At 40.4% G+C, this 18,767-nt stretch overlaps 1 protein-coding gene across 1 annotated transcript in view; it reads left to right on the top strand.

The window, feature by feature from the left end:
- Positions 1 to 5,820: 5,820 nt before the first annotated feature.
- The window catches only part of MYH15 (myosin heavy chain 15), a 148,023-nt gene continuing 135,076 nt past the window's right edge, over positions 5,821 to 18,767 (top strand). Inside the window, exons 1-7 of the mRNA XM_029939249.1 lie at positions 5,821 to 5,908; positions 9,905 to 10,011; positions 13,929 to 14,072; positions 15,995 to 16,151; positions 16,795 to 16,822; positions 18,138 to 18,231; positions 18,509 to 18,529. Of these exons, the coding sequence (XP_029795109.1) occupies positions 5,821 to 5,908; positions 9,905 to 10,011; positions 13,929 to 14,072; positions 15,995 to 16,151; positions 16,795 to 16,822; positions 18,138 to 18,231; positions 18,509 to 18,529 (639 nt within the window). The remainder of the gene's footprint in view (positions 5,909 to 9,904; positions 10,012 to 13,928; positions 14,073 to 15,994; positions 16,152 to 16,794; positions 16,823 to 18,137; positions 18,232 to 18,508; positions 18,530 to 18,767) is intronic.

Genomic DNA, 18,767 nt, shown 5'->3' with positions numbered 1-18,767 from the left:
CATGCATGTGGCACCACATGACCACACCACAGTGCCAACCTCACCTCCCAAGTTCACATCACTCCATTCAAGCAAAAGGAACAGACTGAGAGTGTCACCTTGGGCCCAGATCTAATCTGTATTCCAGATAGGAAGATACTGTGATTGTCCCTGATTGAATCTGATGCTCACACTTGGTCTAATCAGCTAGGCCAGAACACCAGTGTCACCTTACAGACATGGCAGCTTGTGGTTGATGCTTGTGGATGAAGCAGGCACTTCGCAGAGTAGGGTGTGGGCTTATCAGACACTGCAAACTGTCTGCTAAAAATGGATAAGACTTGGGGCGCCTGGGCGGCTCAGTCAGTTAAGCCTCTGACTCTTGATTTTGGCTCAGGTCAAGATCTCACTTTGGTGAGATCCAGACCTGCATGGGGTTCTCCACTGGATGTAGCACCTGCTTAAGATGCCCTTTCTCCTTCTTCTGCTTGCACTCTCTTTCTCTTTCTCTCTAAAAACACATACATGCATAATACATGCATACATTCAGACATAAATAAAGGTAGATAAGACTCAATAATTACAGAATCAATAGAAATTAGTGCTCAATTGGATGTGTGCATGAGAGAGAAGGAGAAATTGGAGAAATTGGAGATGTCTCCCAGGGTTTACATTGGGGGATGACAAGGAACAGAGATGGGAACCCCCCCATGCCTCCCATCAGGAACTCCCCAAGCAGAGGATGAGGAGAAAAGGGGCCTGTGAAAGAACAGTGTGATGATAAGGTCTCTCATGTTGAGAACAACATAACCCATTGAAGGATTTCGCTGAGTGGGGAGCTGGGAATCATGGCGGCACAGGCTCCCCTCTTCTCCTGGCTTCCACAGTCCCCCTGGGATCCCTCATTCTGACCTCTGCTGTATGCCCAGCACCACCCACCTGGGAGGGGCAAAGATTTTTCTTTACAAATTTTCCTGAAGTATTGCCATAATACAAGATAGAAGAAACCAGGTCCCAATCAATTAAACTAAGAGGACAAAGAGTTTGTTTATTCTGCCCATCACTGTACCCCCAAGCCTAGCATGGACAATTATAGACGGGTAATTATTATAGATTGAATGAGAATAAATATTTTCAAAAAGTTATTTATAAAATACCTAGGAGAGAGAGGATTACAGAAAATACAACTAGCATAAAATAGCTAATTTCCAAACAAGAATTTTATTCTTAAAATAATTAAATTCTCTAGACTTAAAAGCTGGGTGGCCAACTCATCCCGGCTTGCCTGGGACTCTCCTGGTTTGAGCACTAAAAGTCCCAGGTCCTGGGAAATGCTTCAGTCACTGGCCAACCGGGATGGCCGGTCACCCAGACAGGTGTCATTTCTCACATGGCAGGCAGGCAGGCATTCACTTGTTTCCTATCAAGTAGAAGCTAAGTTTTGACCCACATGATTCTTTCTATCCCAAAATGAAAAGATATCTCATCTCTCCCTTTCATTTAAGTAAGTAACTGAGATACATTTAATTCTGGAAATTATACCATTTAATGCGAATGTGAGCATGGTGGTTTACATAGTAATCAGTTCCTGAAAAAGTAAACACCAGAACAGAATAGTGGGAATTATTTGGCTATAAAGCAAACTGAATGAAAACAAACATGAGTATCTAAAACCTCTCCCTGGGTGCAGCTTTCTGATGGTAATATTCTCTGAAAATCCTGGAAATAATGGACACAGGCAATCAGGACTGTGTAGTTATTGAAAAGGTATACCATTACTACTGATTTATAAATGGCCACTTTAAGTCTCTGGTTGTCTTTGTAGTGTCCATATGTCTCTATTTGCTTGGGTTAGTCTTAGATTATATATGTTGTCCTAGTTTAATGATTAAAATTAATAATTTTAGTATTAATTTCTAATAATTTATTATTACTGATTACTACTATGTCCCAGTATAAAAATATATGCAGTTTGGGTGACAGGCAATATGGTCACCATGCTTAGGAGCACAGCCATGTGGCAACCAGAGCCCAATCTCTCCACGAGTGGATTGACAGACCAAACTCTGGAATGTTCAAAAAGAGCCTACCTGTAAAGAATTTATAGCAACATGCAGACAACGCTCGTGTCTGACCACTTCCCATCTCTTCAGCATTCCTTCTCTCTCTCTGCTGCTTATACATATTTACTAGCGGATAAAAGGTATGGTAGGTCTCAGCATCTTTTGACAAAAATGAACCAAAATGCCAGTCTCAAACTTAATTTCCTCTGGATAGATGTGTAGATTAACTTTTCCTTCTGAAACAGATACCTTTGGTTCTGTACTCATCTATGTTTCTCTGCCTAGCTTTCTAAGCTTTCCTTTACCTTGCTCCCTTCTATCTATTCAAATGATGATAATGAATACACCTTCTGTTTATTTTGCTGCCAAGGTTAATTTGTTTACATCTTTGGGGAGTTTGGGCTCTTCTATTTTCTACTTTAAGATGTAGATAAGTATGTTATTCTGTAAAGTTCTAAAGCCATGTGTGCAACTTGAGACTAAATGGGCCCAGAGGACAGTCGGGGCATTGGGTTAATGGATATAGGAGGCCAAGAGGAAAGAAAGATTCTTTCCTTTGCTCAGGTGGGTCATGTCTTGATCTCAGTTTTCTACCTCCAAAGAGTTGCCAGGGCCTCGGTGCTCTTGGCACATGCACTTTTCCCCTATCTGGAACTGCTGTTGACACTTTCTGTTCCTTGTATACCTTTAAATATGCTAAGTGGTCCAGACTAGGAAAGAAATTTACACAGCTGTGTGCTCTGTCATGATGTGATCTTTTATCCTTGGATGTTATAATAAGAACTACTTTTAAAAATCTGTTATGAAAATGCATGAATATGCCACAAATTAAAATAGAACAGAAAGCTAGGAAGTGAAAGGTAACTGTCTCCTTCCCCCACCTATATCCTGTTCCCACTCCTGTCTGTTCCTTAGGTGTCTTTTCCGGAAGTATGCACACACAACACACACACAACACACACACACACACACACACACACACACACACGCACACACACACCACATGTTTATGGAGATCTTCTATATCCGAAATGTACTTCCTGAGCTCTTTTGTCGATGGAGTGCAAGCCACCAGGAAGCCACACAGAGTGAGTGGGGAGGATTTAGTCCAATCCCCTCACAAATTCGGAGCCGCAATTTGTCTCCCTGACTACTGCTTCCCCCTGTTCCAACCCTCCCTGAATATGCTGCCAGAGCCATTTTCCTAAAATACTGCTTCCCTCACATTCTCACCCTGTCTACGATGTTTCCTGTCATGTTTATTCCTAAATTTCTCTGCCTAGCTTTCTAAGCTTTCCTTTACCTTGCTCCCTTCTATCTATTCAAATGATGATAATCATTATTATTATCATCATTACATATCCTAAATCTGAATGCTCACCTGCAGAAAGGTCGGTTTTATCATTTTCTCCTGGGAAACTTCACCCTCAGTCCCATTCGTGGGCTTTTGCTCATTGCTTCCCTTGCATAGTTCTCTCTCTACCTCAGGAAATGGCTCCACAGATAGATTATGACTAGTTCTGGTTTTGTGTAGGGGAGGAAACTGAACCTAAAGGGAGTTAAGTGGTTTACCACAAGTCACACGCCTATTTTCTGGCAGGCATAAAACGGACTCTTTAGCCTGGACCACTAGTCTTAGCTTTAAACCACATTCCTTAGATCCCAGAGGTGGTATTGCTGGACACAACCAAACCATCCAAACATAAATAAGTAAATAAAGAGGAGATTAAGTTCAGCAATGCATTGTTTTATTGGGTTTGTTCATTGTCACCCATGTGTGAAGTAGAAAGTGATTAGTTTCTTCGGGAGGGTTTAGACCATGGTTCTGCTCAGTCCTCAGGAGCAGCGCCAGAGCTAAGTAATTGTGGCAAGTCCTGCTCTACCTTCTTGTCTGTAATTTGGTGCACATAACGGTTGCTGTGTAACCTTGAGTGGAGAGGAAAAGGCTAAGACTCTTTTGTCCAGTTAGAGAGAATAACCTCTTATTTTGGATCGTCATAGCCCAGATTCCATTTCTTCTTCTTGTTATCAAATGTAAAGTGTGAAGATCAAAGATAAAATCAGTAAAGTGTTCGGTACAGAGTGCACACACACTGAATTTAGCCCTGATAATTTTCCCAGCCACCAGCCCCTCCAACACAGGCCCTTCCCTCACCTGAGCTGATGCTCTCATCCACCCACACCCATTCATGGCCTTCAGGACGAAACCTGCTTCCCACCTCTGACCTAGGCTTCCCTGCTGCTTCCCAAACGTCAGTTGGCCAGGAGTGTTGCAGGATTCTTGATCTCAAAACCCAGGCTTTCTTGTCTCACCCTTCGAAGAACGGAAAGGTGGACACAAAATGAGCAGCAGGCAAAAGGTTATTAGAGTATAAGACCAGAACAGCAAATAATAGGAAAGCTCTTCTTACAGAGAGAGGGCATTCAAAAGAGAATACCCATGACTATAGGCAAGGGTCCCTGTTTTATAAGGTTTTGGTTAGCCCTCCTCTCCTCCTTGTTCCCTCTCAGCACCCCCTCCCTTACTGGCCTGATAGCTCTGGGTGGTCCATTCCTAATTGGCTCATTTACATTGTATAAGGGGTGGCCATGGCCACACTTAAGTCTTTTGTCAAATTCCTGAGGGAAACCTGAGGGGGAGTAGATGGTGTATGTTACATTAAGGGGAACCTTACACCTGAGGGGGTTTGCGTGGTCAGACACTCCCAGCATTGTCCCTAAATGTCACCCAGGGACCTCAGGTCCTATCTTTTCCCTCTCTACCTACTGAATCCTACTTTTTTGCATCATATGTAGTTTTGTATCCCTTCCACTCCCAGACACCCCTCTCTGTGGGATACTCACATTGTTATTCCTGTACTCTCTAATGCTGAACATTAGTCTGAATGGCTTCTCCCCTTCATCACCATCCTCTGGCTACAGTGCTCCCTCTACCTGGATGAACCTAGAAACCTGGAACCCCTCCCTCTACTCCGGTCAAGGCACCTAGTGTTCACAACTGGACGTTTCTCAGTCTGGCCCATTCTACTACCTGTCATGGTCAGAACTTCATGGTTCAGGGTTGCCTTATGACTTTCATGAGTCCCAGGCACATTTGTCTTTGTGGGCATCTTCCTTCACAAAAAGTATTAAAAATCCATTTTAGAACTATATTAGCATAAAGACTAAATAATATAACCCAGGATGGATTCATTACTATATACCATTAATGTTATATTTATGTTTTTATTCTGCTTTAAAATTTTTTTTAATGTTTATTTTTGAGAGAACGAGAACGTGAGCAGGGGAGGAACAGAGAGAGAGAGGGAGACACAGAATCTGAAGCAGGCTCCAGGCTCTGAGCTGTCAGCACAGCTTGAACTTACAAATCATGAGATCATGACCTGAGCCAAACTCGTGCACCTAACCAACTGAGCCCCCTAGGCCCTCCTCCATTCTGATTTTAAACCAAATTATTATTCAACTACTTTTGTGGGCCCCTGAAAGCATCATGGACACTAGGCACTGTGCCTCCTGTGCCTAGTGGGTAAGTTGGTCTCGCTACAGTGAGATGCTCTTGAATCCAGCTTTGTCATACACTTTAGACATGCAGAGAGAGAGGAGGCATGGAGGTAGTTAAAAAGATTTAACCCTTCTTGGTTTGTCTATAGTGAATTGTGTCTTGGATTGGTGCCTGATGCCCGATGTCCACCAATTTCTTCCTGCACCTATCTTCTACAGAGTGAATCCTTGCAGCTCTCTCTCAGGCTGTCTGTTGTGGTGGATCACTTGAAGAAGGATGGATCTGTCAGAGCTTGGAGAGGCGGCAGCCTTCCTCAGAAGAAGCCAGGCTGAGCTGTTTTTGCTACAGGCCATGGCCTTTGATGGTAAGACTTGTGGTGGCTACTGTTTTCGCTTTATTTTGCTGCTTGTAGGTGGCAGCTGAGATACATGATTGGTTGAGAAGAATCGTCCATCCTGGAACCTAACTTATTTGCTTGGGATGCATTCTCCTCTAAGGTTCATAGACCTTAGAATGAGCAAGTGTGGAGCCAGGTGGCCTGGGTAGGGATGAATCTGCAAGGAGGAGGAGGAGGGCTGGGAGGCAGACCAGGCCCAAGCTACTGCTAACTCGTTTTCTGTCTGTGACAGCACAGACACTCCTGGGAGTGGGCCAGATAAAGCCTTTCTCAGAAACCCCTTAGCATGGGTGAAAACAGACAGGGGCCTGGGGCTTTGACCCTTGGTGGAGTTGGTACACTCCAACGAAGAAGGAAGGAAAAGCTTTGGGGAAATTGTCCCTGGCCCTCCTCAGACTTTTCTAATTTTGGAACTTTGCCTTCTGGCTCTCTTCTAGGTCAGCAAGGTCACTCAACCAACACTCAATAAGAGATAATTGAGAGACATGCTCACCCTGATGAATAATCTCTTGGTAGTTACAGGCAAGGACAAAGGTTAACGAGGATTTACCCTCAAGATAAAGGCTGAGTTCTACATTAAAATCTCTAAATAAATGTCACATTTCACCCTCCTATTTTACGTGCCTGGGCTGCATGGCCATCTTCTGAATTTCAGCTAATTAGAGATTTTAAGTCAGATTCACAGTGTGATCTAGCATCAAGCCACCTACATATCTTAATTCCAAAATTATTCAACAATGCAATATAAATACGGTTGTTCTAGTACTCAGAATTAGTCAACATTAAACTTTAATATGACCAATTATAACTCAAACCAGTTATGTAGGGCATTATATTTCCATCATACACCAGTCCTGGATCTGCTCCCAGTTTCCAGTCATTGGATTTCATTACTATGATTGGATTTTAGAGTAGCTAATTATAATCCATCAAATCAAATACAGCAACAGAACTATCCCTGAGGTCAGAACTGGTCATGCAGAAGCTTATCACAGGTAGTCAGATAATGAAGGACAAGATTGTAGTGGTGCCAAGTGAGAAAATAAAAATTAGGCCAAAGCATTAAAGATAATTGGATGGTGCATTTAGTAGAATTAGCACTGTAAATAATTACTTAAACGCAATAATTTTTAATTAATTTTTCTTGGCCAAATGGTTTTCCTCATGGAAATGCAGTAGCAGCAAAAAAGATGAGAGTAAACAAAAGGTTTTCATACCCTTGGGTGAGTAGACGATGGAGTTTGCTTTTTTGAACTCAGGCCAAATGGAAGCAGTGGGATCAGAGCATTTGGCAAGTAGTCTTGGGTTCAAATTCCCTGGCCTCGATCCTCTCCAGCTGTGTAATTAGAGCAAATCACTTCGTTTTACTAAGACTTGGTTTCCTCATCTGTCAAATAGGATGATGATACTTGCCCTGCCGACCTTCCTCCACGGGGACCGACTGTGACAATAAATGTGAAAAACAAACACAACACATTGTTACCTGACCTGGGAAGGAAAACTAGAATTTTTGGGTGTCAGGAAGAAAATGTGCTTTTAGAGATAAACATAAACACAATTCCAAAGCTAAATGTAGATGATTTTTATGTTAGAACCCATAAACAATCTATTTCGAATGGCTACCAAACTACATATAATATTACTACAATCTTAATCAATAGTATAGAAAAAAGACTGGATAGAAATGCTTCAGATTGATGATAGTGACTATCTTTGAGTTGTTCCATTATAGGTAATATTTGTTTTTAGTTTTATTTATTTTTTTAGCAGTCTCTACACCCAACATGGGACTTGAACTCATGACCCCAGATCAAGACTCACATGCTTTTCCAATTGAGCCAGCCAGACACCCCATGGGTGATTTAAAAAAATTATTTATATGTTTCTCTACTCTTTCATTTTTCTCCAATAAACACACGTTGCCTTTATATTAGATAAGATATTTAATCATCTAAAAATATGAAGTCATATAGGCAAACTTCCTGAGTTTACAGATGGGAAAACTCAGGCCCAAAGAGTTGAGGTCCTAGCTTTATACTTTGTTACTAACAAAGCCAAGACTAAAATTCATGTGGCCTGACTCAAACCCATTGCTGTTTACATTTCCATCTCTGCAATTATTCATGAATGCAAAACACTTAAAACTTAAAACTTGAGTTCTTTTACTATATCTTCAAAAACATCCCTGTTAGGGACTGGCCCTCAGATAGGTAAAAGTTTCCCAAAATTCTCCCTCGCTGTTTCCAGGAATGATAGGAGAAAGGGCTAATCATGAGGCAGGTGATGAACCTAATCCTGAGAGAAAAATTGGAGGAAAAAAGCAAAGCTGTAATAGAAAAGCACTGATTTAGGAGGTGGGTGATCAATTTAATTTCTAGAGTCATTATTCTAATGACTGCCACTAATTAGCTTTGTGACTATGGACAACTCTCTTAATCTCTTTTCTCAAGGTTTTTTCCTAAAATAAAAAAGAAGTGGAAATCTTGCCAGATATATCCATGTTTCTTTCAAGTGATAACATTTGGTGTAAAATGCAGTGCATTTATTTATCTTAAACACACAAAATTTATGCAAAATAGGTAATTTTTGAAAACATGCCTCTTTTCATAGACTTAACACAAAGCAAAATCTGTTTTGTAAAAAAGAGACCAAAATAATAAATATAATGCAAAACCAGCATTTGAAATGCAAATGACAACTAGAAGCAAAAGCAAAATCAGTTTGATAGGAATATAATAATCTTCTTGCCCAGCAGTTTTAGTGGTGAACTGGTTGTAATCAGGGAAACAGGGAAGGGAGCACAATGAATGGGTCAAGGAGAAAGTAGGTGCACAATAAAATTCTTTGCAGAGACAGGCATGGTGGAAGAAAGGGCAAATGCTGCCCCCAAGTCCTACTGTCCACCTGTGGGGAGAGCCGCTGGTGAGGGCCGCTTGTCCAGTACCAATGAGGCTTCCCGACTCTTGTTCCATGTGTTGGGGCGGTGGTAGTGATGGAGTTGGTAAGACCCACCCATGCCATGGTTGTGATGGGGTTTTCCCTCGCCGTGGGTTTGGATGTTCCCTCTTCCAGCCAAATGCTCTCCTCTCCCCTCCCCCTTATCTACTTGAGGGGCTGTGACTTGGGATTTCCATGAGCTTCTGGTAAGAGTCACTTTCCCTTTAAAGTAGGTTTCTTATCCATCTTCCCTGGAAATCTGTCTCAGGTGGAAGAGAATCTAAGAAGCATCTAAGTGAGGCCCAGAGAAGCTGTCTCAGGTGTTATGAGTGTTTCATTTCACCAGACGCTTCTTATTGGTTAATCGCATTGTGGAGGGCTGCTTTACTTCAGAGTGGGGCGTGGACATGAAGACGCCAAGGAGAGAAAAACAATATGTAGTGTGAAGTAATATGAAGCTGTTATGCTGTATAGCAAAAATAACCCATATTCTCTTCCCTTGATTTCCTACCTCCAATTCTGCCATGTAATTTTCAGAGCAGGCTTTTATTTCAATGTTAAAAATAAGGTCTAAAGAAGCCCTGAAAGACAGAAATGACCACTAACCTAATTTTTACTTAGTTGTAACCAGACCTTTCAGAGTGAAGTGTTTTGGAGGGGAGTTGGGAAGGGTGAGGTGCCAGGACAACCACTCAGGACCTGGGACAGTGAGTGAGAGGTAAGTGTTAGGACTGGGAAGAATGGCTTGTAAGGTATTGGCCAGTAATTGTTTTGTAGCAGAATGCTCTGTGATGTTCCCAGCCTCTGCTTGCTCAAGTGTTTCTTGTTCCTACAGAGTCAGTGTACAGGGCTATCTTCAGGATAAGCTTTGATGATTTTATCTAACTCTGCAATTTCCTGTATTGGCGACTCCAAGTCACCAAGCAGAACTAGCAGAAATGAGATCATATCTATCAGTACAAAAGTGCCCACTGTATATTTTATACAAGTACGATGGTTATAACCTTTTTTTTTTTTCCTCTGTAGGGAAAAAGAAATGCTGGATTCGTGATGGCAGAAACGCATATGTTGAGGCTGAGGTTAAAGGGAGTGAAAATGATGGCAAAATAATTATTGAGACAACAGATGGAAAGGTAAAGGGATCATTCTTTCATCTCAGGGATAACTAAGCTTTCCATTTAATCAAATAATTAAATATGTCCTTTCTCTAATAGTTTAATTAAAAAACTAGTGTAGGAGGGATGCCTTGGTGGCTCATTTGGTTGAGTATCTCTAGATTTTGGCTCAGGTCATGATGCTCTGTTTGCACTGAGTGTGGAGCCTGCTTAGGATTCTCTCTCTTTCAGCCCTTCCCCCATTTGTGCATGTGCTCTCTCTTTCAAACAAAACAAGACAAACAAAAGACCTGGGGTAGGAGATGCCACTGATACATGTTTGGAAACTTCATTCATTTTTGAGAATCTCCTCCACTTCCTATCAAAGATTCAATGACAAGCACTGAGTAAATCAGAGTAAAACACTTACCAGGTGGTAAAGATCATGGAGTCTAGAACTCATGTTTTCTGCTTCTTTCATCAATATTTCAAGTCTTGTTGTTTTCAGAAGGTGCCCCTTGCAGTGAATAATGACCTGAAGAATTCTGAAGCAAGTTTTGTTCTTAGGACAGAAAAAGAGGAATAATTTGACTAAGAATAGCACAGTGCCAGAGAAGCCAAGAGATGGGAGATGGTCAGTAATGCCAAATGTTAGAGGAGATTAAGGCCTTGGATAAAGAGTTTTAGAATTAGGAGGTCACTTATGACCTTTGAAAGAGATTAGTAGGGCAAGTATTGGGCATAAGCTAGTCTGTAAGGTGTCATGGAAGGCATGTGAAGTAAATCTGTAATGGCCTGCAACCCCTCCTCCCTGTCACCAGGGCAGCAGGGTGACACTGAGCAGACAGTCCACTCTCAGGACCTTCACCTACATTACTGAACTCAGGTTATCTGCCATCCCGATGGGGGTGAGCTGGGCTCTATTTCTTGTCCGACTCAGATGAACAATTTATGGCAGATTTTTATAAATGATTCCTTGCCCATCAACATCTCCAATCTTCTTCCGATTCTGCATCAACTCCATAACAAACAACCATTACCAAGAAGTTCGTCTGTTTTTGCGCCCCTATCTTCACATCTGGGCAATTTATTTTTTAGAAATGTTTTTATTTTTCAGAAAGAGAAACAGAGTGTGAGTCAAGGAAGGTTAGAGAGAGAGGGAGACACAGAATCCGAATCCAGGCTCCAGGCTGTGAGCTGTTGGCACCGAGCCTGACATGGGGCTTGAACTCAGGCATGGTGAGATCATGACCTGAGCTGAAGTCAGATGCTCAACTGACTGAGCCACCCAGATGCCCCTGTATCTGGGCAATTTATAACCTAAAGCATTGCCCTTTGAGTTGTAAAATTCTGGAGGCTACTTATAAATTACTATGTATGATGTCTTAATAGGTCTTTTGGACAGTATCTGGACATAAAAAAATCCCAGAATAGGTAGATTTTATATGACTAATGTAATTAAGGGAAGAATTTGGGCATTATTAGCAGGAACATACATGGGTGGCCAAGAAAAAATTCAGAATATCCTAAATAAGGAAACAGGGGCCCTTTAGCCTTGGTACTATCTCTTATTAAAAGAGAGAAAGTAGATTTGAATGTCTCTTTTCCATCATTGTTTATGCCAACTTTTTTTAAGCAACTTGATTGAGATATAATTTCATATCATTTAATTCACCTCTTTAAAGTGTGCAATTCAGCAGTTTTTAGTATTTTTAAAGTATTATGCAATGATCACTGTAATCTAATTTTAGAATATTTTCATGATCCCAGAAAGAAATCTTGTATCCATTAGCAGTCATCGTCTTAGTTCCCTCTGATCTATGTTATTTCTCTCTAGATTTGCCTATTCCAGCATTTCAGATAAATGGGATCATATAACATATGATTTTTGTGTCTGGCTTCTTTCACTTAGTATAATAGTTTTGGAGTTCATTCATGTTGTAAGATGTATCAATACTTTATTCCCTCTTATAGTTGAATAATATTCCATAGTATGGATGCACCACATATGTTCATTCATCCACCAGTTGATAGCCATTAAGGTTGTTTACATGTTTTGGCTATTAGGAATAATGCCACCATGAACAGACATGTGCAAGTTTTTGTGTGGATGTATTAATTTCTCTTGTGTATACACCTACTAGAATTGCTGGGTCATATGGTATTTCCTATATTAGGTATTTTGAGGAACTGCCAAAATGTCTTCCAAAATGGCTATATCATTTTCTATTCCTGCCAGCAAAATGTAAGGGTTGTAATTTCTCTACATTCTCACTGACACATATTACTTTCTTTTAGATTATAGCCATTCTATTGGGTGTGAAGTGGGATTTGAATGTGGTTATATTTGTATTTCGTTAATCATTGAATGATATTGAGAATCTTTTCACATGCCTATTGGCTATATGTGTGTCCTTGGAGAAATGTCTAATCAAACCTTTTCCCCATTTTTTAAATTGGTTTATTGATTTTTTTGTTGCATTTTAAGAGTTCTTTATATATTCTAGATAGAAGTCTCATCAGATATATGATTTGCAAAGGTTTTCTACCAGTGTTGTCTTTTCACTTTCTTGATGGACTCCAACCCTATTTTATTAGGCTTCCAAATGAAAGGCTCTCTTGTCTGAGCACATGTTCCAAAACTGTGGTCTTTCCACAGTATTTAAGGTGATCTGTAAATATAATATATTATAATTGTGACTTTCAAAGGAAATCATAGGAAGAAAAGTGTGAAAGCAGTAAGTTAATGATGTAGAGAGAAGAGTCTAAAGGGGTTTGTTTTGTCCTATTTGTCCTCCCACCATACTATGATGGTGCCATTCCCCCATCCCTACTTTATCTCCCTAGCTCCAGCCTTCTTCCTCCTAACGTTGGAAGTAACCACACTTTTCATAACCATATGAACAGTCTTTGTAATATTAACAGAGGCAATGAAGCCAGTGGGTGTAGAATAATACTTATGGAAGAATGTTGTCAATGAAAGAAGAGAGTATAATAGAATCAGAGCTAAGGAGAGATATTTAAGATGCAAGAGAACCCATTATGTTCTACAGGAAAGAAGGGGTTCTTGAAATATGAAAATGAAAAGGATTCAGAAGAAAAGGGATTACTGTTGGAGCAATTCCAAAGCAGATTGTGGGTAGGGATTTGGTCAAGAATAGGGAGAATGTGAGAAGAAGACATCGCCAACTGGGATTAAATGGAGTCATCAGTTGATACTAATGTTTATAAAGCAAAAGAAAGGGCTATAGGAGATGGTGTTAGGAAACTTTGAGGACAACCCTAGACAATTATTTGGGTGCAATACATCCATGTTCATCAGGAGATAAATATTTATTGAGTACTTACCTTGTCCATCATGTTATAATAGATGCTTTAGTAACTAAAAGAAAACATCAAAACTCCTTCAAATGTTTATAATCTAGCTGACAAATAGTCTAACATAGTTAATTATTAATATATACATAAGAGTTAGTGTCAAGATAGTACAGGTTTTTATATGATAAAGTTTTTTAAAAATGAACTAAGGGAGTTGGGAAAGGCTTGAGGAAGAGGATAGACCTTGAACAAAGTCTGGAAGAATTCATCTGCCTCCTCAACCCTTCACTCCAAATTTATTCTTCTAACCTTCTACTTATTAAGAGAGGTGCCAAATCATATGCCGTATGATGTGTGTGCTCTCAGAGATAACCAGAATCAGTGAGGAGCCATAGGATTAGAGCTCTGCAAGATAGGATATTTTGATTTAACAAAAACTTTTTTAAACTTCATCTTCAGGCAAAGAGTGATATGGGCAGGAGAAACACCTGTTTCTTTCATTAGGATTGGTTAAACTTCTGGCCCCATTTTCTCATGAGGCATCTTTTTCTTGACTCTGAAGATTTTTTCTAATGCATGGCAAAATGAAGGAACATAAAATAGGAAAATACATATTATATTTTTTCTCTTCTCTGCAGAATCTGAGTGTCAAGGAGGATGAAGTTCAGCAGATGAACCCCCCAAAGTGTGAAATGATTGAAGATATGGCAATGCTGATTCATCTCAATGAAGCATCTGTGCTGCATACCCTGAAGAGGCGCTATGACCATTGGATGATCTATGTGTGTATATATGCTTTACTGTGAAATATGTTGGCACTCATATTGGCAATGTCTCCGCCCTCTTTTGGATAAGAACTTACATTGAAATTAAGCATACTCACATGGGGATAGTTTTTTTAAATGTTTTTATTTATTCTTGAGAGAGAATGAGAATGAATATGCAGGGGAGGGGCAGAAAGGAAGGGAGATAGAGGATCTGAGCAGGCTCTGAATGGACAGCAGAAAGTGAGACTTGAATTGAAGAGCCAAGAGATCATGACCTGAGATGAAGTCAGACACTTAAGAGACTCAGCCACCCAGGTGCCTCACATGGGAATAATTCTTGAGGAATGCCCACTGGAAAGGGATCTTGTCTTAATATTTCCCCGATTTTATTTTGTCAACATTCATCTCCCTTTCCCTAGGTTGTCAAGCTAAAGTAAAGGCATAAGGCTTGGAGCCTGATAGACCAGTGTCCAAATACTAGTTTTTTCACTTACTACTAGTTTTTAAGTTTAACTTTTTTTTTAAACTTTTTTTACCTTTTTAAATTTATTTTTGAGAGACAGAGGAGACAGCATGAGCAGGGGAGGGTCAGAGAGAGAAGGAGACACAGAATCTGAAGCAGGCTCCAGGCTCTGAGCTAGTTGTCTGCACAGAGCCTGATGCGGGGCTAGAACCCATGAACTGTGAGATCATGACCTGAGCTGAAGCTGGACGCTTAACCGACTGAGCCACCCAGGCACCCCTTTCTTAACTTCTTGAGGTCCCCTTATCTGTACAGTGGAATAAGAATGCTTGGGTCTCCAAGGTAGCCTGGAGGATTAAATAAGAGAATGTAAAACAGTGCAGTGCCTGTCACCTAGTTTGTACTCAGTCACTGGAATGATTTTTTCATCATCATTAAGTTGGTGATAGTTGCTGGGATTCTTTGATTTACTCAGAACCTTTTCAACAAAAGCAGCACTGAGTAGATTGGACCAAAATGGTGGCATTTGGGATTCATTGCTGTAGTAGCCATGAAACATAGCCAGCTTGCTCCTTGGCACTTTTATTTACTACATGACTATATTAGTTCCCCTTGGAAACTGTAACTACATGTCTATATTAGTTTCCCTTGAATGCTATAACAAAATTATTACAAATCACTTGGCTTAAAACAACAGAAGTTTATTCTGTCACAGTTCTAGAGGCCAGAAGTCCAAAATCAAATCAAACCACCAGGGTCATACTCCCTCTGGATTCTCTAGGGGAGAATCATTCCTTACTCCTTCCAACTTCTAGTGGCTGCTGGCATTCCTTGTGGCCATACCACTCCAATCTCTGTCTCTGTCTTCACATCACTGTCTCTTCTGTGTGTCCATATCTTCTCCTCTCTGAGTGTCTTATAAAGACACCAGCCATTGGATTTAAGTCTCACCCACATATCATCTTGAGATCCCTAACTTAATTAAACCTGCTAAGATCCTTTTTCCAAATAAGATTGCATTCACAGGTTCTGAGGATTACAATCTGTGTCTTTTTGGGGGCCACAATTCAACCATGATAGTGACTTGGTGACCCAAATGAACTATTTCCCCTCAGTGCCTTTAAAACCAGGTTCCAGATCTTATTGAAACACAAGTCACCTTCTGGTCTCAAATGCCTGAAGGCTGCTCAGCCTGCTGATGGCATCCTCTCTGACTTCAAAAGGTGTGTGTGTCAGACATGTTAGGAGTTGGTGGATCTCCTTGGGGAGAGGTAACCCCAGGTCCTGCTGCTACTCTAACCTGATTCTGTCTCTTCCTGTTATAGTCCCTCTCTGTAAGAATCCAAAAGCTCTCCTCTTCTTAGTTCCTCTATGAGTAAATATTTCAGCAAATGTTATCTGGCAGTGAGAGAGCTGACAAACCTGGAAGTATTTCTAACTGGTTTTCTGAAATCTTCTCTGATTTTTTCCTCAGACATATTCAGGTCTCTTCTGTGTGAGCATAAACCCTTACAAGTGGCTTCCAGTGTATCAGAAAGAAGTCGTGGCTGCCTACAAAGGGAAGAGGCGATCAGAAGTTCCCCCTCACATCTTCGCTGTTGCCGATAATGCCTTTCAGGATATGCTTCACAGTAAGTGGCTGCCCTACAAAATGAAAGGTAAAAATATCTGATCTACTTTTCCTCCATGTCACTAAGAGGCACGTAGGCATTGTGAACAGAGCATGGCCTTTACAGTTACCTAATCACTTGAAGCCTCCGTTTCTTTTGGATAAAACATGGGCAAAATAGAGCCTGCCTCCTAGGGTTCTGGAGACGATTAGCTCACATGTCAAATTAAGTGAGATAATGCATTGAAAGTGCTCATCCCAGTAGCTGGCCCAGAGTAAGCCCCCTGTAGATGGCAGCTTTTATTATATAAAGCGCCTGCTAGCGTTTCTGGCACAAAGAAGTTTCTCTGTAGCTATTGTAACACCATGCTTCTTAAAAGGCTTAAAATGGCAAAAATGTTAACCATTAGTCGGTTATCATTTGTATTTGGAGAGAATAGGCCTGAGATTTGTATGTCCTTATGACTGGCATACATAGGGGCAAGGGAAAAAATCTATTTTACTCTATATGTACTATTTAAGTGGTTTTTTTTTTTTTCCATCTGAGAGGAAATCCTTTGCCTTGTGTCTGACTTCAAACTGCAACCAAGGAAATTTTGAATAAGTTTGCCAATACGTAGAAGTTCTGGCAGAAGAACATTCTGACATTTTCTTTTCTTTTGTAGCTCGAGAGAATCAGTCTATACTTTTGACGTAAGTGTTTGCCTTGCCTCTTCTTTTTAGCCAGCCTTGAAAGTTTCAATGGAAACAGACACCTACATTTCACTGGGAATAAAACATAAATTCACTGTCTTTGAATTGTTTGCTCTTTAGATACAGAATAGATTCTAGGCAAGAATAAGATACTCAGGAAATTGTCATAACACTTTAGTCAGTGATTACTCTAAATTTGGTACTAGCTAGACTGCTTCTACCATTTTAGTAGATCTTTTAGAACTCCTAGTTCACAAGCTGATTTTAATCATCTTCTTGTTGGAGAGCTCCCTGTCCAAATAATCATTTTCAAAGGTCTTTGGACCAGCTAATTGGACAGAAAGACTGAAAATCCAATGGGTATGACCACAGAACATATAATCTGCTGTTACCTGGGCAGTCAGATTGGGGCAGACCAGGATATACCAAGTAGTAGAAACTAAAAGATTGAGAGACTTAGAGGAAAAAACGAAGGAAAACACTTCAGTGATACCATGTTGTATGTTAATTTTGTTGAGAAGAGCATTGATTGGCCAGGTAAACTGTCAGCCTGGTGGCTGAGGGGAGAGACTAACACTGAAGAGGCAGTGAAATGCTAAAGTAGTTAGTCTCTGTATGCAACGGTGTTGTTACCTCCATTGTAGGTGTTGGGCTCTCCATTGGCTTTCGTCATCCTAAGAAGAGTAACAGTGTCAGAATCTTACAGCTAGAAGGATAGTTAGTGTTCAGGCTTTTGCAGAGAAGATAGACTATTTCCTGGCATTTCATACAGATAAAGGTAGACCTTGATCCTATGATGCTTTGGATGATGAAGCTGTCATCACTGTGTTTTCTGTCTACATCACAAAGTTAACTGGTTATCAAAGGTAAAAGGGAAGTCTAAGATCCAACTGCCTAGTGGAATGATTGTTAGGCCCTCTTCTTAGGGAGGGGGTTGGACCTAGTCCATCTGATAGCCTCAATATGTAAAAATCCCTTGGACAGGTGGTAAGGAGGAAAGCAGTCTTTAATTAATAAAGGTGCTCTACAGCTCTTTGTTAACAGGAACATGAGGAACAGGCTTCTGGTCTTTATAGAATCTTTAATCTTTCTGTACTGAGTTTTGATTTTTGTTTGTGCCGTTTTTCCACCTGAGATGGTCCTTCCCCTTCTCCCAACCAATTAAATATCTATATCTCTCTAAAGTTTCCTTTTAAGCTCCAGTTTTCCATAGAATTTTCCCTTCTTGTCTTAGCCTATATGGTTAAAATTATTTAACATTCACTGCATTTGTATTTTGAACCAGTTAACTATGTCATTGAATTTTCAATCACAGAGGAGAATCTGGTGCTGGAAAGACTGTGAACACCAAACATATTATCCAGTATTTTGCCACCATAGCAACCATGGGTGAATCTAGGGAAAAGCCGGTAAGTTTTCATAATCTTGGCAAGAAAGGTGAACAGGTCTTATCTACTGATCATGGAAGTTCTGCCTTGACTACTTTTGGGGGAAAAAAGAGAAGACAAGCACCACAGAACATTTAGAAAATTTTAGAAAAGTCTTTTCCCCCATCTTGCTTCTTGAGAGGATCATTAAGTGCTTCAAACTAATAACCCCAAATATGAAATTTTGTTTCAGACTTGCCTCAAGGGTTATTTAGTCTTTGTTGATTGGACATTCTGAGAATTACCTTTAGGATCCAAGCCATCTTCCATAAAGGCTAGGGTCATCAGTGCCTTCCTTGAATGGCTACTTCTGATATTTCTGAATTCCTTTAGCTATCATGAAATGTCAAACTCCCACAGATAAATACCAGTAAAAGTCTGCTTCCCTCACAGCTGTCTCCTAGATCAGCTCACAAATGCCTGATACCCTCAACTTTAATCATATTCCAGGTTCTATGTACCTTCCCTCTCTATTGCTTTTATCTTTGGTGATTTTTATTTAGCTTACTTTGTTAAGC

Source organism: Suricata suricatta, chromosome 5 (genome assembly GCF_006229205.1).
Source record: "Suricata suricatta isolate VVHF042 chromosome 5, meerkat_22Aug2017_6uvM2_HiC, whole genome shotgun sequence".
NCBI classification, from domain to species: Eukaryota; Metazoa; Chordata; class Mammalia; order Carnivora; family Herpestidae; genus Suricata; species Suricata suricatta.
This window is presented reverse-complemented; position numbering and strand designations above follow the sequence as displayed.